This window comes from Nicotiana tabacum, chromosome 2, assembly GCF_000715075.1.
Source record: "Nicotiana tabacum cultivar K326 chromosome 2, ASM71507v2, whole genome shotgun sequence".
Lineage (NCBI taxonomy): Eukaryota > Viridiplantae > Streptophyta > Magnoliopsida > Solanales > Solanaceae > Nicotiana > Nicotiana tabacum.
Genome location: NC_134081.1, coordinates 115,926,867 through 115,949,220, shown reverse-complemented (window position 1 = coordinate 115,949,220; position 22,354 = coordinate 115,926,867). Strand labels below are relative to the sequence as shown.

The 22,354-nt window shown below is 37.7% G+C and overlaps 2 protein-coding genes across 3 annotated transcripts; both read right to left on the bottom strand.

Moving 5' to 3' along the window:
* Positions 1–1,248: 1,248 nt before the first annotated feature.
* Positions 1,249–15,104, bottom strand: LOC107786129 (hyperosmolality-gated Ca2+ permeable channel 1.5-like). 2 transcript variants are annotated; one of them, XM_016607567.2, is made up of 12 exons: positions 14,799–15,104; positions 12,301–12,635; positions 11,201–11,347; positions 6,146–6,281; positions 5,457–5,558; positions 4,761–4,880; positions 4,566–4,646; positions 3,810–4,150; positions 3,419–3,664; positions 2,869–3,193; positions 1,956–2,189; positions 1,249–1,848 (listed from the first exon to the last, which is right to left on the bottom strand). In XM_016607567.2, exons 2-12 carry the CDS (start codon positions 12,612–12,614, stop codon positions 1,588–1,590), a joined length of 2,307 nt encoding a protein of 768 aa, XP_016463053.2. In that variant the 5' UTR covers positions 12,615–12,635; positions 14,799–15,104; the 3' UTR covers positions 1,249–1,587. The 2 variants fall into 2 exon arrangements, with proteins under 2 accessions (XP_016463053.2, XP_016463052.2); XM_016607566.2 differs by having other exon boundaries at positions 14,832–14,970.
* A 3,031-nt stretch (positions 15,105–18,135) lies between these two features.
* Positions 18,136–22,354, bottom strand: LOC107786127 (uncharacterized). The gene is made up of 2 exons (XM_016607563.1): positions 22,228–22,354; positions 18,136–18,926 (listed from the first exon to the last, which is right to left on the bottom strand). The coding sequence occupies exons 1-2, from the start codon at positions 22,352–22,354 to the stop codon at positions 18,136–18,138; spliced, it is 918 nt and encodes a 305-aa protein (XP_016463049.1).

The following is a 22,354-nucleotide window of genomic DNA, read 5'->3' as shown; positions in this document are numbered from 1 at the left end:
TAAATTTGCCTTAATGATCAATTCATCATCAGTGAGACACCTCTGCTCCTGTATTTTGTCAAGCTCAGAAATATGAACAAGTATTTCTATTTTTCTGTTCCCCAGATTTCCATAATTGGCCTTATTCCATTCCTTCAATTTTCCCTTTTAACAGTTTCAGTTTAGTAGCCAAAATATAGTCTGGTCTACCTCTAACCACAAAAGAAGACCACCACCCTTTTACTAAATCTGAGAAACCTTCTACCTCAAGCCACCAATTCTCAAATTTGAAATATGATTTTGACCTTTCCCATTATCCACAAGTGAGCTGAATTGGACTGTGATCTGATACCATTCTAGGAAGGAGGGATTGTTTAATGCTTCTGAACTCTTCATCCCACTCAGTGAAAAAAAGAAACCTATCAATTCTTGAAGCACTGAGTTGATTGTTTAATTCCCTTTATCTTACTGTTGATTCGTTTTGTTTAAATTTCTTTATCTTGTTTAATTCGTTTGAATTTATTTTGATTAGTGATACACAGCTGGTAAATTACTCCTATTGACAACATTGATATATGCAGTTTTTGATATCCCTATTATTTTATGCACTGGAAAAAGGTAATACAGTATTACCTATGAAACTGGTATAAAACTTATCTTGGCACCTATTTGTTTTTCTCATTTGTGATAATTAATGATTTAACTTTTTACCTCTCGTTCTTTTACTAGTTAGCAAAAACTTTTTCATTAGAAGATATATTCCTATTAGGAGAAGTATTTTTGCAACATTCAAAATAATCAAATAGGAGGAAGTTCCACTAATTTAATCTACGTGGGATAATCTTTTCTTAGACCTAGGACATGTAATTGGTTCATTCAGCCCGTCAATGAGGAATATTTAGGAGTGCATAGGCAAAATAAGGATCATTTCCTAGTAAAATTGCAGTATGGTAAATCAAGACTCTTCTTTCTTGGGATCCCTCTGTCTTTGTTAGTGCCAAATTGATTAGGAAATCCTCTGGAAAACTGAAAATTTCTGCTATAGATGCCAAGGCTTTCACGAGCCATTTCCTGTGAAAAGTGCAGTAAACCTTATTCTTCATTTCTCTTTAATTTAAAATTTCTACTATATCCCATCTTTACTTTTCTTGGGCTGCAGTAGTTTTCAATGACAGCAATGGCAAAGGAAAAAAAAAAAGAGCCTTAGACAAAAGTGCAAAATGCCAACAAAAGAAGAAATGACCATTTCCTTTCATAGTCATGAGAAACTTGGAAGTAAAAATATCCTCTCTCCCCCTTAAAATAGAGTTGTCTTCATCTAAAAGGTTTTTGATTTACATGGCAAGGTTTTTATGCCATCTTTTTACCAGCTGATTGTAGACAGGAAATGAGAACAACTTCCAATTAAAGTAATAGAGAACCAAGATGGTTATGTACAAGACTAAACACAACTCTATAACCTTGAAACATGCAGGCCAAACAGATTTCTGCCTGCTCACAAAAACTTGCATGCTTCGACTAAGAATATACTTTGGCCAAGCTACTCTCTTCAAGTTGGCTTTATCTGTGATGATGCTCACTGTATGCTTATAAATCAGAGGCTTCTAGCTATACTCGCGTATTTGCATCAAAATCGGATAATAATGGAGGAGATGAACCACTCCTTTTGCTTGGCAATGGAGTGTTGAAACGAGATTGGCGTTTTGTTGGGACGAGTGAAGGTTCCAGCTCCCCATCTTTGCTGGCTGCATCACTCTCAATATCTTCTTCGCCTTTGAAAACAGGGTGGATATAAGCATCCTGAAGGTACTCTTTCAAGTTGAAATTTGGCTCCCTTGTACGTTCTAGCGTATCTTTCATCACTGCTTCCTGATATTGATTAAGAAAAGGATGCCAAAGAAAAATCACCAACTCCCTCAAGTTGGCCATAAATCATAAAAGGGAAAAGGAAAAAGCAATAGACAAAGCTGCAATACCTGCAATGGATATCTGACGAAAGCCGGCTCATAACGACCTTTGCAGAACAAATGGAACCATATGGTTAGTACAGGGAGTGTAATAAGCAGTGGAGTTGAATGAGAAGCTCCCTTTGTACTTAACAGTCCCATTAGAAGCAATTGAGAGACTATGAGCGCGGTTATGATGCGACCATGCACATCAGGCCAGAATGCTGCTGCACTTTCATACTCCTGGTTATAGACATTTATAATCTACAGGTAAAACAAAAACATTATAAATCAGGTTTCCGAATGTCCACATAGAATTGCAAATATTGTTTCGACTGTGCACATAAATTAGGGGAAGCAAACACAAAATGGCCGCATTGTTGTGCTATATAGATGCCTGACATGCTATACTGTTAACCAAGAAACAAAAATGAAATGAATGAAAACAGAGGGAGCTGATCACGCCATAAATTGAGTCCAATTAGAAGCCTCAAGACAGAGGCAAATGTACTTCAAAATTATCATCTTTCAAATTTCAGTCAAAAGGATAAAGAGCATACAGAAGGAGGAGGCAGGATTTGAAGCTTATGGGTTCAAGATTCTAGCACTTTTTTGTTGATGGAGTTTAAATTAATAATTTATACATATTAAATAGATTTTTAAGATAACTACAAAATTTGGACCAAAGTTACTGAGTTCGGCCGAACCCGAATCTCGCTCTCTAGCTCCGTCCCTGACAACATACAGATGCACATAAAGTCATGCATAATGTGCACCTAGAAGAAGTACCATGCCAAAATACAGGCAGAACTGTGACTAACAAAATACAAAAAACAGTAATTTATGAAGTTCTTGAATTGATTTTTATTCCACTTGAAGAAATCCTTTTGAAAAAATAAACTTATCAAATGAAAGATTTTTTCAAAAATTAATTAAGCTTTACCTGATGCCGATATACAACATACGCCAGGCCGAAAAATACTATGATGAAAGGGAGTAGGATCGGTGACACAACAGCATAAACAAGGCCAAGTAAGAAATAGAGCTGTATCTGAGGTTCACCAGTGTTGAACCCGAGACTTCCTGGATCCATTGCCTCTTCTCTGTCCTTCTCAGTCTTCACCAAAAAGAAGTTTTTCAAGTGAAAGAATATCAATGGCTTCAATCTAAGTATCTCTCCAGCAACTCCTGCCCACCCATCCACCATTATGTAAGTTATGAAGAAGGTTGCCTTCATTGGAATGGATACACCAACTGTCTTCGGTATTCTGCGTCAGAAATCACTCAACCTTTTATTCGTATAATCTTTATAATCAGCAAGCAAAACAGCGTGGAACATTTCCCCTGGCATTGAGATTAGAGAGTATAACAAACAGAGGCATGGGATTGACAAATGAAATAGCAGCTGTATCTAGAAGTCAATTTAAGAAGTAACATGCTGGAATGAGACATTCTGCATTAGAGAATTAGAGATGAAGTTCTTGAGGACATACTCGTTTGCTGACTGATGCATGAAATTATTTAGCTGCTGAAATGCCGTCCCAGTAATGATGCTTCCAAGAAACACATTAACAAACTGAAAAATATAATATCTTGTTGCGGATCTCCTTTCAAGAGCTGATATGGAGCTAAATCCTTCAAATTTTGACATCAGCATCAATATTGAAGGGAGGAAGATGAGGAAAATCTTCAACGCAATTCCAGGGAGGAACCCTTGGATGAAGGATTTTACAGCTTTACTGCATGGAAAAGCATCATTTAGTATAAACACAGGCAATAGTACATTACCTTCTATGTTTTCCACGGCTGCTATTCAAAAACTATATAAGTTAAGTTGTCTGAAATGAGCTAGAGAGGAAACAGTGCGAAGAAGAAGAGACTCACGCTTCAATCAATGATTTCAAGAAAGGTAATGCTTTCTCTATTCCCTCAATATTAGCAAGGGACTGTACAAATGCAATGGGAATCATGAAAAAGAAGGTAAGGAAGAAAAATGCCACAGCAACAATAAGCCTCCTGATTGACAGTGAAACATAAGGAATTGCCAAATTATCCCAGTAGACGTCACGAGGTTCCGGAGCCCACTCAGTTAACCACAGTGTTGGATTTCTGGCTTGTTGTGTTTGTGCACAAACAGCAGCTCCCCATCTTGTTCTGAAGGAAACAAATGCCGCCGGCATAATAGATTTGGAGTTCCCAATAATATTCGTTCTCTCATCAGATATCTGATATATACACAAACCAAAGTGGTGATGCATGAGGACCGTTATAAGGAATTTTACAAAATCATCATTAATTACTGACACCTGAGGATGTAGCTATCACTATGTTACTTTCAGTGGAACATTTCCCAAATTAACTAAAATGCCAAAGAACTCTCCCTATAAGGTGACATTCAACCAACTCAACTGATTTACCTCATATTTTCATAGTCGATCTGTCTTGATCACAAATTTCTAATAATCCTTTTTAAGGTTTAGAATTCCCCAATATAAGAAGGGCAGAAGCATTAAGCATAAGAATGCAAAAAAAAAAAAAAAAAAAAAAAGATACTGGTCCTCCCAATACAGTTAAATATATTACAAAGTTGCAGTACGCAAAAAACTCAACCATGTAAAAAATAATATTGTTGGTACTTACTTCTTTTGACAGCTTTTCAATTTCAGAAGTATAGTAATCAATTGCATCAACGGTCTTGCCGAATAAGCCAAGAAAACCAGTCTGCTTAATAGAAAAGAATTCCTCATTGGGCGTTAGTACTGGGATGTGAGAAACAGACATTTCTCCTCAAGATAACTAGCTAATACCAGAGCAAAAATAAACTATAAATAATACCTTTAATGTGGGCCTTTTGGACTGATTTCTAGTATACTTGAGTTGATAATAATCAAGCCAATTCTGCTTTTTCTTCTTCTCATTGACTAGCGTTGTTAACTTGTTGGCATTGTATACAACCTACACATTTATTAAGGGGAAAGAAAATCATCATAGACTGACTCCTCCTGCCATATTGGTGTTAGAAGCTGCATGTCTAATAAACAAGGTAACTAGTGCAGAAATTCGAATGTAAAGGTAAACGGAAAAATCTCTATATTTTATTTCCAGATAAATATGACTACCTCATCTCAGACCAATATTTTACTAAATAAAACTAAAAAGTAGCAGAAGTTCACTATCTTTTTCACTGGTATATAAATCTCTAATAGGACTCGAAAACAAGAGATGACATATATTGTGCGCGCAATAGACAACATATTCTCTAAGTATCAGATAAACTAATAGGTATCAGCTACTAAATATGGTAAACTCATGTTCTGCCTTGCCTACATTGAACTGTCAATAACACCTTGTTCTTCACCTTCTAATTCATGCTATTGTATTCCTTCATCCATATTGATTATTCAATATGTTAAGAGCTAACACTACAGAGTCCTTTAGAGGTCAGTATGATAGCAAAAGAGAGAAAATTATGCATCAACTTTGGCAGACAGCAAATGTTTTAAATGAGAAGGTAGGTGTTCGAATTTCGACCTGATTAGTTAAATAATAATCTTGATGGTTGACCATGAAAAAGTGCTCCACTAGCTCACTCACTGATTCATCAGGATCTGGTGGCACATTTCGGACAAGTACCTGGGCACGACATAGTAATCGTCAAAAACATGCATAAGTCACACTAGGCATCACTTTACCACATTTAGTTAATTGTTGTATAGCATATGATATTGGACAAGAGAGTAGAATGAGAAGAAATTGAAGGCCGCAATTGTTGCAAGGTTAAGGTTTAACCCAAAAAAAGAAAAGAAAAGAAGAAAAAAAGAAATGAAAGGAAAAGAAAAGAACACTAATTAGGTTATTCTAATGTCTCTCTAATAAGGTGGTTATTATTGACAAAGGGAGACGACTGATGGCCTTGAAAGACAAATTAACACCAAGCATAATATTAATTTACAGCTTCAAACTGACCCAGAATAAGTCGAATTCTAAGATGGGATATGCTGAAGTTAAGTAACCTTTTGCATCTAACTGTGACCAAGTTATCCAAGTCCCAAGATCAATATTAAGTTTTCGCTAACAAAGACACAATTATCTTAAAAATTTTGAAGTATGTACTTTTCTCTTGCTATAAAGTAAATTGATAGCCAAAGTAGGCCTAAGAGAAAGAAAATATCTTACTACTACAAAGATTGGCATCATAATATATTAACTAGGGTTCTTACTGTAAATTGATCTGGTCGTCGACGTTCTGATGCAAGAAAATGCAACCTCATCGATGCAATTATCTCATACTCCCTTTTCAGCACATAGCAAGTCCAGAAAGTAAAGATGTAAGCCATTACCAGATGGGTCCAGAATCTGCAAGCAGATGTTCAAATACTTAAACACTAGAAAGTTATTCACAGGATAACAGCACCACAAGTCATAAAGAAACCACCTACACCACTTCCCCAAAAACATGCATGTAGAAGTCTAATGTCCTTAATTGTGTACCTAATAGTTGAAAGATATTTAACATGTCATCATTGTGTTTTATTGTTAGTAAATCTTTAGTTCCTCTATATTGACTCCCAGAACATGAAACCTTATTTTATGCATAACGGAGAATCCGACAATGGGCAATTATACTGTTAAAACAGCAAACTGTCAACTTGTAACTTTAATTCCTATATTTAAAGGCTCAGTGGGACTTAAACTTTTTCTTTCTCCTTTTCTCTATTAAGACTTAAAACTTGTTTTTCTCGTGTGTCTTAATATGTATTAGTTAACAGATATGTACATAATGTAGTCTTGTCCCACATTGGAATAGGAGTAATATGTCCTTGTAGAGTATAACTATAAATAAGGACGTCTTGTATTGTATTGAGTATCAAATATCAATAATATATTTTCTCCCGTGCTTTCTCACATGATATCAGAGCATTAGTGAGAAACCTGTCGCTGTGCATCATTCCAGCGACTTCCGGGAAGAAAGACCTCTTCGCCGTGCAATTTTCCGGCGACTTAGAAGGTTGTCCGTAAGCAAATCACTTTCTGTTGGTACTGTGCAAAAAACCAATACCGCCACTAGACTCCTCAGGCTCCGGCGACCAAACCCCAGACAACCCCACCGGAAAACACACGTCCACGCGCCCTCACGCGCCGGAAAAGGAAGAAATTTTCCGGCAAGATCTGACCACGCGCAGGTGCGTGAGCTCTGTTCCGGCCAGATTTTGAGAAAGTTCCAGTTGAACAGTCGGATCGCCTGGTAATTCCGATCCTACCCTTACTCTTTTCATTTCATTCCAACTACTTTGAGTTTTTTCCGGCAGCTACAATAAGATTCCGACGACTACAGTATTCCCTTATTTTGTTTCAGTGTTTCCTTACTCTGTTTCAGTGGATTACAGTTGATTCTTCTCTTATTTGGTAATAATTTGCAACGATGTCTTTGGGATTTGATGTTTTTGGGTCTAGAAACATGAGTTCTTGAAACTCTAGTGTTATGATTACCTCGGAACCTATAATGGGAAGTTCAAACTACTTAGCTTGGGCTTCATCTGTCGAGTTATGGTGTAAAGATCAAGGTGTTCAAGATCATCTAATCAAACGGTCTAGCGAAGGAGATGAAAAGGCGATAGCACTTTGGGCAAAGATCAATGCTCAGTTATGTAGCATCTTGTGGCGATCTATTGATTCCAAGTTGATGCCCTTGTTTCGTCCATTCCAGACATGTTATTTGGTTTGGGCAAAGGCTCGTACCTTATACACTAATGACATATCCCGCTGCTATGATGTGATATCGCGGATGATAGACTTAAAGAAGCAGGAATTAGATATGTCTACTTACTTGGGTCAAGTATAGGCAGTCATGGAGAAATTGAGAAGTTGATACCAGTTTCTGCTAGTGTTGAAAAACAACAAGAGCATCGACAGAAGATGTTTCTAGTTCTTACCCTCGCTGCACTTCCTAATGATCTTGATTCAGTACGCGACCAGATTTTGGCTAGTCTGACTGTCCCCACAGTTAATGAATTATTCTCTCGATTACTCCGTCTTGCTGTAGGACCAAGTCACCTAGTGATCTCATCACAAATACTTGATTCCTCTGTTCTCGAATCCCAGACAGTGGATGTTCGGGCGTCTCAAACTATGGAGAATAGACGAGGAGGAGGTCGTTTTGGAAGATCTAGACCCAAGTGTTCTTATTGTCACAAACTTGGACACACTCGTGAAATGTGCCATTCCTTACATGGTATTTCCCAGTCTAGTACTCTTGGACCATGGGTCATGGACTAAGGCGCTTCTGATCACATCTCTGGTAATATATCACTTTTGTCGAATATTGTATATTCACAGTCTCTTCCCACGGTTACTTTAGCCAATGGATGTCAAACTAAGGCAAAAGAAGTTGGACAAGCTAATCTCTTATCTTCTATCACCCTAGATTCCGTTCTTTATGTCCCTGGCTGTTCTTTTAGTCTTGCATCTGTTAGTTTACTATACCGATATACCAGTCTACACAATGTCCCTTCTACCACCATGATATATCTGAGGTCTTACCTATACCGACCTTTGAGGAGTTTACTATAGCTCCTCATCCACCTTCGACCACAGAAGTTTCACCCATACCAACCGTTGAGGAGTCTAGTGTTGTTCCTCCTAGATCCCCAGCCACAGGAACACCACTCTTGACTTATCATCGTCGTCCGCACCCTACATCAGGCCCCACTGGTTCTCGTCCTGCGACTGACCCTGCTCCTACTGCGGACTTGTCTCTTCCTAGTACACTGATTGCACTTCGGAAAGGTATACGGACCACACTTAATCCTAATCCCTATTATGTCGGTTTAAGTTATCATCGTTTGTCATCTCCCCATTACGCTTTTATATCTTCTTTGTCCTCGGTTTCCATCCCTAAGTCTACAGGTGAAGCGTTGTCTCATCCAGGATGGCGACAGGTTATGAGTGACGAGATGTCTGTTTTACATACAAGTGGTACTTGGGAGCTTGTTCCTTTTTCCTTCAGGTAAATCTACTGTTGGTTGTCATTGGGTTTATGCAGTCAAAGTTGGTCCCGATGGCCAGGTTGATCGATTTAAGGCCCGTCATGTTGCCAAAGGATATACTCAGATATTTGGGCTCGATTACAGTGATACCTTCTCTCCCGTGGCTAAAGTCGCATCAGTCCACCTTTTTCTATCCATGGCTGCGGTTCGTCATTGGCCTCTCTATCAGCTGGACATTAAGAATGTCTTTTCTTCATGGTGATCTTGAGGATGAGGTTTATATGGAGCAACCACCTAGTTTTGTTGCTCAGGGGAGTCTCGTGACCTTGTATGTCGCTTGCGTCGGTCACTTTATGGTCTGAAGCAGTCTCCTCGAGCCTGGTTTGGTAAGTTCAGCACGGTTATCCAGGAGTTTGGCATGACTCGTAGTGAAGCTAATAACTCTGTGTTTTATCGGCACTCTACTTCAAGTCTCTGTATTTATCTGGTAGTCTATATTGATGATATTGTTATTATTGGCAATGATCAGGATGGTATTATCAATCTGAAGCAGCATCTCTTCCAGCACTTTCAAACTAAGGATCTAGGCAAATTGAAGTACTTTATAGGTATTGAAGTTGCTCACTCTAGCTCAGGTATTGTTATTTCTCAAAGAAAATATGCCTTAGACATTCTTGAGGAGACAGGGATGATAGGTTGCAAACCTGTTGACACTCCGGTGGATCCGAATTCTAAGCTTCTGCCAGGACAGGGGGAGCCGCTTAGCAATCGTGCAAGTTATAGGCAGCTATTTGGTAAGTTAAATTATCTCACAGTGACTAGACCCGACATTTCTTATCATGTAAGTCAGTTTATGAATTCTCCCTTTGATAGTCATTGGGATGCAGTTGTCCGCATTATTCGGTATATAAAATCGGCTCCAGGCAAAGGGTTACTGTTTGAGAATCGAGGTCATGAACAGATCGTTGGATACTCAGATGCTGATTGGGCAGGATCACCTTCTGATAGACGTTCTAAGTCTGGATATTGTGTTTTAGTAGGAGAAAATTTGGTGTCTTGGAATAGCAAGAAACAGAATGTAATTGCTCGGTCTAGTGCAGAAGCAGAATATCGAGCAATGGCTATGGCAACATGTGAGCTAGTCTGGACCAAACAATTGCTCAAGGAATTGAAATTTGGTGAAATCAGTCGGATGGAACTTGTGTGCGATAATCAAGTCGCCTTCATATTGCATCAAATCCAGTGTTCCATGAGAGAACTAAACACATTGAGATTGATTGTCACTTCGTCAGAGAAATGATACTTTCAGGAGAGATTGCTACAAAGTTTGTGAGGTCGAATGATCAACTTACAGATATTTTTACCAAGTCTCTCACTAGTCCTCGTATTGGTTATATATGTAACAAGCTCGGTACATATGATTTGTATGCACCGGCTTGAGGGGGAGTGTTAGTTTACAGATATGTACATAATGTAGTCTTGTCCCACATTGGAATATGAGTAATATGTCCTTGTAGAGTATAGCTATAAATAAGGACCTCTTGTATTGTATTGAGTATCGAATATCAATAATATATTTTCTCTCGTGCTTTCTCACAATATAAAAATCAATATTGGATTACTTTCTCTCTTTCCGCATTCAATAATTTCGGCAAGCATGATATGTCCAATAGTTTTTAGTTAGAACAGAAGTTGATCAATATATAATGTACATAATGAACTGTTGACCAATTAAACTACCCAGACTAGTCATTTTGCGGCCATCTGTAGTGAGATGTCTTAAAGAGCTTTTGATGCACACAGAAGGAATCTCATTTTGGTAAGACACTTTGATATCTCCTTACGTGCATAAATTATGTAGGCACTCTACTTTATTCGAATACAATATGTTAAATATGGCAGGCTTTATATGCTACGATTTCTTTTCTTCTTTTACAGTGTGCTGCCATGTCATGGGGTTTCTCAGCTCGTATATTTGATTCGTTTTGGAATTTTAAAGTAAATTCTCTATGAAATTCCCTTCAAATTACATTTATTAGAAGATTAACATACTTTGAATACTTACAGTGGGACCAAGCAATCAGGAGCTTCTAATTTTTAAGGACTTGACAAGTATCAAAGAGACTTAAGGACACTGGTATCTTAAAAAGGAGCACATGACATAAGTGAAACCAGGAACATCTTTAGAATTGTCAAAGAAAACTAATGGAAAAGTTAAAAGGAAAAAAAAGGCCTATCAATTTCAGAAAGAACAATTGCAATCTATACAGCAATGAATATTTTGCTTACCTCTGTGATCCCAGAGGAATATTTGAAATTGAAAGCTTGTCTAAGTCACTGTAAGTCAAATTAGAACGCTCCAATGTACGATTGGTCCAATTAACCGGAACCATGACTGAGAAAGCAATAAAAGCAATTGGGACAAATATTTTAAGCCTGCATTGAACCAAAAGGAATGTACAATGAAAAGCGGAGTGGGGAAGGAACAAACAACTACTCATTAAGCTATTAAAGACAATATATTCTGGCTTTCATAAGCCCTGGGATTATTGATATTAAGTATGCTAGAAACAGAGATAAGAGACAGAAGCCACTGGTTATCCAAAAAGATTCTGATATGGTTCCTAAAAAGTTAACAATAGCCACATCATTAGGCAGGATTCCCAATGCCAAAAGAAAAACTGTTATGCTAATTTGAATTAATTATCTACTCATATTGTTTATTGGAAGTACATTTATCAGCAATAGATTACATCATTACTCACTCTTCGAGGTATGATATGATTAGCCACGCAATATTTTAGTTGCTCATATTGATGTGTGCTAAAGATTTTCATTCAAAATAGAAAACTATTACATCTTTCAAGTGTTCTAAGTGCTTGAGGTCTATTTTCAAGATGATTATCATCATAAAAAGAGTTAAAGGCCATATAGCAATTTCTTGAAAAAATAGGTTAGCTTTTAAATATTTCTGTGACCAAAGAAAAATGTCGAAACAAATGGAGGGATAGGCAAAGCTGTTATCTGGCATAAGAAAACATATTTAAGGATTTTCCAAATAGACATGGAATATAGAAAGCAACTATAAGCTAGTCACAAGGTATCTAAAAACTTGAAACATGGTAATCATGATTCAAATAAGATTCCAATGTACGGGGGATAATTATAATATACACAATGGTCATAAAACTCAAGTTTCATGAATGATTTTCAATATTATGTGGGTAAAAAGAGGTCCCTGTCTAAAATTTTGGTCATCATATTCCCTAGTGTGTGCTTGCAGTTTGAATCGGTGTCCTGGGCATAATGTGACAAAGATATGCTGCTCCGTAGTTATACCTTAATACAGAAAATGGAAAACAAGAAGTGAAAGTGCCAAGTGAAGATACCCTATCAAATAAATCCTCAAGTAGACAGCAGAGTCCAATCCTGCGTGGTCAATAAGCTCCGGTTCTGGCATTTGCAATGCAGCAGGCATCCAATTCAGAAACTTCAGGTATGCACGGAAATCCAAGTTCACAAACTTGTTGACAATCGTACCCGAGTGCAAAGGACTGCTTCTTAGACCCTTTAGGTACCATTTCGGGAAGTATACCCTATCATTGACAGGTTGTATTCGAAGGATTGCAAATGCAATTAAAAAAATACATGCACTCAGAATGTTAATAGCAGCTGCGACACCTATATCACTCAGACTGGCCATGTTTCTGCTTCAAAGACTTTTCTGCAATATTAGAACTCTTTAGTGAGATAAATATGTCAAGAAGAATCCTATCAGAAACAATATATAACATACATTTGAGTCAAGTTTCAACAATGGGATTAGTACACTACACATTCATGAATGAGAAAACCTTTATGCCAAACAAGAAACTAAGCTATCCCCATGTTAAATTATTGTGGAGGAAAGATTTCATCCCACGTTTTCAATTATGAGATTGGTCTCTAGAGCAAACTATCCCCCTTTACATTGACAACCAAATCAAGATCTCTAAATTGAATCTCAGTAAAATTCTTTGCCAACAACAGATTGAGAAAAATAATAGAGGTGTCAATGGAACCTTGGGAAAAAAGAAAGCGAAAGGAAAGCACAAAACTCATGAATGCACTAAGATAAACCATGAACATAAGCCAAGGAACTCATGGATGAGGCATGAAAAAAACACTGCTCTTAAAAGTAATCACCTTAACAGTCTAGCCAACTAAAGTTATGATCACGTTTATTTATAAAATAGAATTGGATAAGGCTATACTAGCTCCTTTTGCTATCTACTTTTTCACAGCATTCCTTCTTAACCCTCACACTCATAGTATCTGAAAGGAGTGAGTAGTTTGTGTCCGTGTACTCACATTGTATCGTATTTGACGATAATCAACCATACTCCATGTAAATCACATTTCTTGGAACAACTTGTTTAACATTTTTAGCATGATCAAATCCCAAATTTCAAGAATAACATTCTATAATAACTCTCCTCTCTCGAACATTGCAAAATACTTGGTCCTGGATTATGCTAATACATTCGTAGAAAGGGTGTTATCTTCACAGCATTCCTTCTGAAAGGAGTGAGTAGTTTGTGTCCGTGTACTCACATTGTATCGTATTTGACGATAATCAACCATACTCCATGTAAATCACATTTCTTGGAACAACTTGTTTAACATTTTTAGCATGATCAAATCCCAAATTTCAAGAATAACATTCTATAATAACTCTCCTCTCTCGAACATTGCAAAATACTTGGTCCTGGATTATGCTAATACATTCGTAGAAAGGGTGTTATGGTTGTTCACTCCAAGGAACTAGTGCTAAGCCTTCTGTAAAAATTTACCAAAAGTTCTAAAGAAGAAACACTAAATTCACAACATCTTGAGATCGCAGTCGTTGCAACTACCTGTGCCCCCGGTGGGATCCATCACTGACTTAATTACTACATATAAACATCTAGAGCTGGATCAATTCAAATTGACCCATTTAGGACCTGCTTCATCAATGTCATCTTTTACCCTAAATATAAGGGCCTCTCAACACACTAGTTTGCTTCTCAATAACTCACAGCAGAAATTGCGTGTAAGATGAAGCAGTTCACCACCCAAAGAAATAGCTAAGCAATGAAAATGCCATTCTTATTTCCTTTGTTCATTATCCACTCTTAGCCATGTTTACCTTCATTCTGGAATAATCTGAGGATATCCAACTCAAGTTATCTTCATATAAATTGAAACCTTGTAAATCAACATTCCCCCCCTCATCCATCGAATCCTCGTAAATCAACATCCTATAAGTCATGAATGTAGACTCATTCTCGAGTTACCATCATTTAAATTTAGAACAACACATAATTAAAATGTACCAAATTCCAGAAACCTGAAACTAGCTTTCAACTGTCAATAATTTCAAATTGTTCTATCCAATGAAATTTTCCTACAATTAAATATTAGTTATTCCAAAATAAGACAAAAGACTCCCCGCCAACATATTCTAGGACTAAAAGACCAGGTTTCAATTGACAGTTGACTATTGCCAAAGAAAGATTCCAGCTTCACAGCATTTTGTTTTGCTCCTATATTCTTCTATTACCCCATTGGTACAGAAAATATCTTATAACTGAAAATAATGAACAATTTGTACCAAATAAAAATCTGAAACAAAATCAACTCAATCCCACAGTGTGCAATAATACTGGGTAGGTTGTTGTTTTTGTAAAATCAACCCAATTCTGGAACTACTATAAAGGAGCAATATTTTCCATAGCTCCTTAAAAAGATGCAATCTTGGCATTACAACAACACATGAACAAGTTGCAAATTTTCACATATAAATATTTACATATAATGTGGATATAGGACAAGCTAAAAATAACAAAATGAACAAACAGACCATTACCTAAAACTAAGAAAAGGGTGTAGAGATTCGTACTCTGTGACTGATGAAAGTACTTCTTGGACTTGCCAAAGAAGAGAGAATTCTTATCAGAAAATGGAACTGTGAATTAAAGAATTCAAAAGGACAGTTGAATAGAAGATCAACAGGGTCTGTTTTAATAATTAAAGAAAGATGATAAAAGCAGAAACTGACAAAGAGAGGTACATGAAAAAAGAAACATCTGAAAAATGGCTATTATGGGGGGCAAGGTGACTTGAATGTGATCTGTTTTGTAAAGAAAGTATTTTAATGGAATTGTTTAATGTAGTAAGAGAGATTTTCTTGCTTTTATTGGGTTTTGTTACGTTACTTTTTTTCATTTTTTAGTTTCTATAAAATGTTCTAAAGTTAAATGTACCAATGGGACCATGTGCAGTAACGGCTACTTTCATGAATTGCACCAAATTTCTTTCTCTAGCCCTCCCCCAAAGAATAATTAACTTAAATAGGAGCGTTTAAATTTAAAATAGTTGACAAATATATAATATATATATATATTTTATGTATAATTATGTATAGTTATTATATAATTTATATATATTTGATAAATAAAAAAAAATAATAAATTCGACTAGCTATTTGTGTGAAGATCCTTTAGAAGGAAAAAGGCTTACCTATTTAACTAGTTACAGGTAATCTGTATAATTAGATGTAAATAATTTCAGGAAATTTTGGATCTTTTTTAAAGGAAAAAGGCATTAACTTTTCACAAATCTAGTACATGTATCTATTAATACGAGATTCATTGGAGAGTTACATTGTAATGCGTTACATTTTTAATATCATCATAATTAGGATTACTGTGGTCAAATGGTATTGAAAAGTTTTATTTTAATTTTTTTTTATTAGTAGGGGGTGAGAATTTTCATTGTTGGACATTAGTCATCATTGTTCATGTATGCTTTTTGGTCTATTAAATAGGTAAGCTTTAATGAGTTCGTATTCGCGAAACACGTGTATGTAAATAAGTCATCAGCTATTGTTTGAGTATGCCTATAAATTTACTAAAAGTTGACTTTTTTGTACATGAAATGTTGACTTTATTTTAACTTTAATTTTTTTTGGTCAAAACACTATACCTATATGTGTCCTCTCTAATATTGAAATGTATTGGTAGATGTGATTGTATTGCCGACTCTTTCATGCCTTTGGAAAACTAATATTAAGTATTAAATCCACTTTTGAACTTCTTACACATGAAAAGAAAGTTTTAAGTGAAAAGATTAATTACTGCCCAACCAAATTTCCGTCAAGTTTTTATTATTTTATCAACTTAACTAGTGAATTTGTCTGTATTTCGTTCGACCCATTAATGAATTTAAAACTACAATAACAACAACAACATACTCAGTATTATCCCACACCGTGGGGTCTGGGGAGGGTAGTATGTACGCAGACGTTACCCCTACCTAATGCAGGTAGAGAGATTGTTTCCAATAGACCCTCGACTCGGAAAGGGTGAAAAGAAGAAGAAGAAAAAGAAGAAAGTAAGAAAGGAAGAGAGAAGAAAAAGAGGGAGATAAAGGATAAGTAGTGCCAAATAATAGTAACAAGGGATACAATACCTAAGGCGAACAAAACCACATAACGCAATAAAAATCTAAGAATATGAAGGGACATGCGTGCTACTAAGACTATCGGTGAGCAACTAAGAAACTACCCACTAACCTTCTACCTTAATCCTCGACTTCCATGCCCTCCTATCAAGGGTCATGTCCTTAGTGAGCTGAAGCAACGTCATGCACTGTCTAATCACCTATCCCCGGTACTTCTTAGGCCTACCTGGACCTCTTCTCAAACTCGCCATGGCCAACCTCTCGCACCTCTTAACAGGAGCATCAATGCTTCTCCTCTTAACATGTCCGAACCATCCCATCCTCGACTCCCGCATCTTGTCCTCCACGGAGGTTACTTCCACTCTGTCCCGGATAGCTTCATTCTTAATCTTATCTCTCCTGGTACACCCACACATCCATCTCAACATCCTCATCTCTGCTACTTTCATCTTCTGCACGTGGGAGTTCTTGACTGGCCAACACTCAGCCCCATACAGCATAATCGGTCGAACCACCATTCTATAAAACTTAACCTTAAGTCTTGGCGGCATATTCTTATCACATAAAATACTGGACGCGAGCCTCCATTTCATCTATCCCGCTCCGATGCGATGTGCGACATCTTCGTTAATATTCTCGTTACCTTGGATAATAGACCCGAGATACTTAAAACTAGCTATTTTGGGGATAACTCGAGCATCAAACTTTGCCTCTATGTTTGTTTCATTGGTGTCGTCACTGAATTTGCACTCCAAGTATTTTGTTTTGGTTCTACTCAACTTGAAACCTTTAGACTCCAAGGTTTGTCTCCAAACCTCCAACCTCGCGTTAACTCCGCTTCGCGTCTCGTCAATCAATACTATATCATCGGCAAATAGCATGCACCAAGGCACCTCCCCTTGGATGAGTCACGACAGTACATCCATCGGCAAGGCAAATAAAAACGGGCTAAGAGACGGTCCCTGGTGCAACCCCATCACAACAGGGAAATGCACCGAGTCACCTCCAACAGTCCTCACCCTAGCACCATCATACATATCACCCTAATGTACGCTACCGGAACGCTACTAGCCTCCAAACACCTCCACAAAATATCTCTCGAAACTTTATTGTACGTTTTCTCAAGGTCAATGAACACCATATGCAAGTCATTCTTCCTCTCCATGTACTGCTCCACTAACTTCCTCACCGGATGAATCGCTTCCGTAGTCGAACGCCCCAGCATGAATCCAAACTGATTCTCGGAAATAGACACGCACTTCCTCACCCTGGCCTCCACCACCCTCTCCCAAACCCTTATAGTGTGATTCAACAGCTTGATACCCATATAATTATTGCAATTTTGGATATCACCCTTGTTTTTGTACAGCGGAACTATCGTACTCCACCTCCATTCTTCAGGCATCTTCTTCGTCTTGAAAATAACATTAAACAGCACAGTGAACCACTCCAAGCCTGCTCGTCCCGCGCTCTACCAGAATTCTACCGGAATTTCGTTTAGCCCCGTCACTCTACCCCTGCACATCTTACGCATCGCCGCCTCCACCTCCTCTACCTTAATCCTCCTACCGTACCCAAAATCATGTCGACTCTCGGAGTGCTCCAACTCACCCAACACAATGCTTTTATCCCCCTCCTCATTCAACAGTTTATGGAAGTATGTATGCCATTTTCTTCTAATAAGTGCCTCGTCCATCAATACTTTTCCCTCATCGTCCTTGATGCACTTGACTTGGTCTAAGTCACGGGCCTTCCTCTCCCTCACCTTGGCCAATCGGTACAACTTCTTGTCCCCGTCTTTCCCCCGAGCTCCTTGTACAAACAGCAAACGACGCGTTCTTAGCCGTCGTAACTGCTACCTTTGCCTCTTTCTTTGCCTTTTTGTAACACTCCTGATAAGTCCTTCTTTCCTCCTCGTTTGTACTCCCCATTAGCTTTAAATATGCAGCTTTCTTAGTTTTCACTTTACCTTGGACCTCTCCATTCCACCACCAGTCTCCTTTATGACCCCCAGGAAAGCCCTTCGTGACCCCTAAGACCTCTCTAGCAGCTTCCCTAATGCAATTTACAGTCGTGATCCACATACTAGACTCGTCCTCCCTACTCATCCAGACCCTCATAGCCAATAACTTCTCCCCTAACTCCTGAGCTTTGTCCTCGGTCAAGTTACCCCACTTGATCTTAGGTTTCCTGCACACCACCCTCTTCCTCCTACTCTTCTTGATCTCCTTGTCCATAACTAGGAGCCTATGTTGGGTCGTGAGGTGCTCACTTGGGATGACCTTGGAATCAGTGTACAAACCTTTACCGCATTTTCTGTAAAGAAGATAATCAATCTGAGTCTTGCCCATCGAATTTCGGAAAGTGACCAGGTGCTCTTCCCTCTTCGGGAAACTCGAGTTAGCTATAACCAAATCAAAAGTTCTAGCAAAATCCAACTGTGAAGTACCTCCCTCATTCTTGTTCCCAAAACCGAACCCGTCGTGCACATCATCAGAACCCCTAGCATTAGCCCCAATATAGCCATTGAAATCTCCGCCAATGAATTTAAAAATAATTTATTTTTAGAATTAGCTAAGATAGAAGAATTGAAATTTTCATGTGTATGCATGTAAAAGTCAATTAAGTAAATCGGTAAAATTGCAAATATAAGTAGTTGGAACTGAGGACTAACCATTACAATTGAGGAACTGATACAAGGTTTTATTAGCTAGTCATAAACTGATACATGGAATATAACAAAAGTTGGAAATAGCCATTGCGTCAAGGTTTTATTAGCTGGTCAGCTATCTTTTTTGTTTTAACAGTTTCTTTTGAATTAAAAAAGAATTTGAAAACCCGATTAAGATATTCAAAGCATTTGAGATTGCGTAATACACTGAGGGAAAAAGAAAAAAGAAAAGAACTCCTAATAAATTTATGAAAATGACCAATGTATAAAAAAATCTTAAAACAAAGAGAACTTAAAATAGTTCTAACATTATACGAGGACTAAAAAAACAGTAGTACTACCAAATAAAAAGAGGCATTGTTCATCTAGTCAGAACCATTGTTTTAAAAGATGTGGGCGTAAGACAATGCGTTTTACATATACCTCAGTGAGACGTAAGCCCTGAGGCATGGGGTGTAAGCCCCATGGGTATTTAATTTTTGATATTTCGTAAAATAATATAATTACAGTAAATATTTATAAATAGATAAAATTGTATAAAAATTGAAGAAAATCATAAATATGTGAATATATATATAGAGATGTGCTCCATCCCCACCAAAAAAAAAAATAGTCAAGACAACCTATTAAACGTTACTTGTCACACCCCTTTTTGCCCCAAAAGATATATGTGTTATGGATTGTTATGGGTTAAAGAGTTTTTCCAATTAAAGTGACATTAATCGAAATTGGATTATTTATTTAATAAGAGTCGCCACTTGGGATAATTATGGTGTCCCAAGTCACCAGTTTATTTTAAATCTCAAATCGAGGAAATTTGACTCGGTTTAAAGTCTGGAAAAACCAAAAGACCGGGTAAAGAATTCTGTTGACTAGGAAGAAGGTGTAAGGCATTCCCTGAGCCCCGTGGTTTTAGCACGGTCGCTTTATTGACTACATTTGGCTTATATTATTTTTGGATAAACTGTGTTTTATTGGTTTCCATATTTTATCTATCCGCTTTTAATTATTAAAATATGAAATTATCTTTGAAACAAATCACGTGTACGTGAATCCGTTTTATTTGGAGCGCTAAAATTATGTCACGCGTACGTGTACATAATTAATCGCGCTTTATTAATTATCAAGATTGTTTGGCCAAAATCGCGCGAACGAGTACTTTGATTTATTTTTGGGAATCATAATCATGTCACGTGAACATGTACACAATTACGATAGTCGATTAATCACTTAAACGAACTATCGGAGACAATACAAATGCTTGCCAAAACAGTTCATAGCTATTAGAATCACATTTTTTTGTTACTACGTGAAGTCATTTTGTTCCTGTTTTTTCCCAGATTTCACATTGACAGCATGTAAAAATATGTGTAAATCACAATCATTAAATCTCAAGTAACACATCATGTGTTCAACGATGGATGACAGAACTATAAATTCAATTCAACACCAATCCATGTAATAAAATAGATATAACATGTGAAATCAAAATCAACAAGTTTAATGGCACAACCAGGATCCAAATCAGCATAAAATTTGAGTATATAGATTGAGAATAAATACCTAGTTGTGCGAGAATAAACAGAAGACGCCAAATGAAGGCTTTAATGATGTGAAAACTTTCTGATTTCATTAACAAAATGCTCCAAACGAATTTAGTGCGTAAAACACAACAAGATTTGGATCAAGCTAATGAACCGCGTCGGCGACCTCGAAATCGATCTAACTCAACTAACTGAACCTTGGACAAACATTATGGTATTTTAGTGATTTTGGAGTGAGCTTTATGAATGCTTTGAGCTATTTTTCGATAGTGTTTCATTGGATTTTTCATGCTGGTTTTGGGACAGACTCGAGGTTGTTTGGTGGCTATTCGACAGCAGCGAGTTTTGGACGGCGATTGATGGGCAATGGCAGAGGCAGAATAAGGTTAGGCGTCGGCTGGTCGAGAGATTCAGTGAGGTGGAGTTAAGCTCGATCGAGAGAGATGAGATGGTGGTTGTTGTCTCTCAGTTGAGAGAAGAGATACGATGGAGAGTTCTCCATTTTTGGTGAGGTACGGCCGGTCTTTGGGTTGAGGTGGGTGAGTCTCCTTTTGTAGGGAGTAGGAATTAGGTTAGGTCAAATGGGGAGTGGGTATGGGCTTGAGCGAGTTGGGCTTAGATTTGGGGCTTTAGTGGCTAAGTTTGTGCTCAAAATTTGGGATTTCAACTCTTAAAGTGCAAACTATATGAAACTAGTTATTTGTATTTTTTAATTTTTGAGCTTTAAAACTAGAATTAAAATTAATAATAAAGTGAAATCCTATAGAAATAAACTTAAATAAATATTCTAAAAATATTAAGACTGTTAAAGATAATTCTGACAGAGAACATTTCAGGTTTGGCGAACTTTCTTTTTTTTGCTTTTTTGCTTTTCTTCTATCTCGGCAATGGTTGTCATGGCCTTTAGTGCCAGATCAAAATCCTATTCATCATAGATCATTACAATGACTGGCCCAGTGTTGTGAGCAGGCAATAGATTGTTCATCACATCAAGAGCTTCTTCGTCCCGAAGAATGATTCTTTCGACTTTAATCAAGTCTTCAACTGCCCTCTTGAGGGTCCAAATAGTCCTCAGTATCGTGTCTCACAGCTCCATAGTATATCACATCTAGCATCAACTTGGTGCGAGAGGGACTCGGGGTTTGGCCGGTTCGGTTCCACTGGCTGCATCAGACCTAACCCAATTGCCTTTTGAAACAAACTTGAATATGATTCACCAAAGGGGTGAACTGATTCCTTTTGAGGGGCTCTCTTAGGCGAGGATTGTATTGGGGAACATTTGGTTGGGATTGTATGGAGCTTGGTAAGGACAGACATTTCTGGGAGGTGGAGCTCGGTTTTATGTATAATATTGTGGCCGCATGTAAGGTTGCACGTTCATCACCGCATATGGAGGCGGTGCCACGACATAAGCATCATCTTGATGGAGATAATAGTGTTGTGGGACCTTAGGAAGCATATATGATTGGTTGAATGACCTGCGGGCCCCCTCGAGCTAGAAGCCATCATGGCTCCCTCTTCTCTCCCGTTTCTGTTCATCAAAACCCCTCGAACCATTCTGATCGGTCTGTGATGTGGCCTTAAAGGTAGCATGGCTCAAGATTTTGCCCGTTTTAAACCATTTTCGACTCTCTCCCTAATTTTGATAGCCTTGGCGAACAGATTACTCATAGCGGACATCATGTTCTGGAAGTAGTCCGCCTCATGGGCCTCTAGGAAGACCATAACCATTTCTGCTTCATCCAT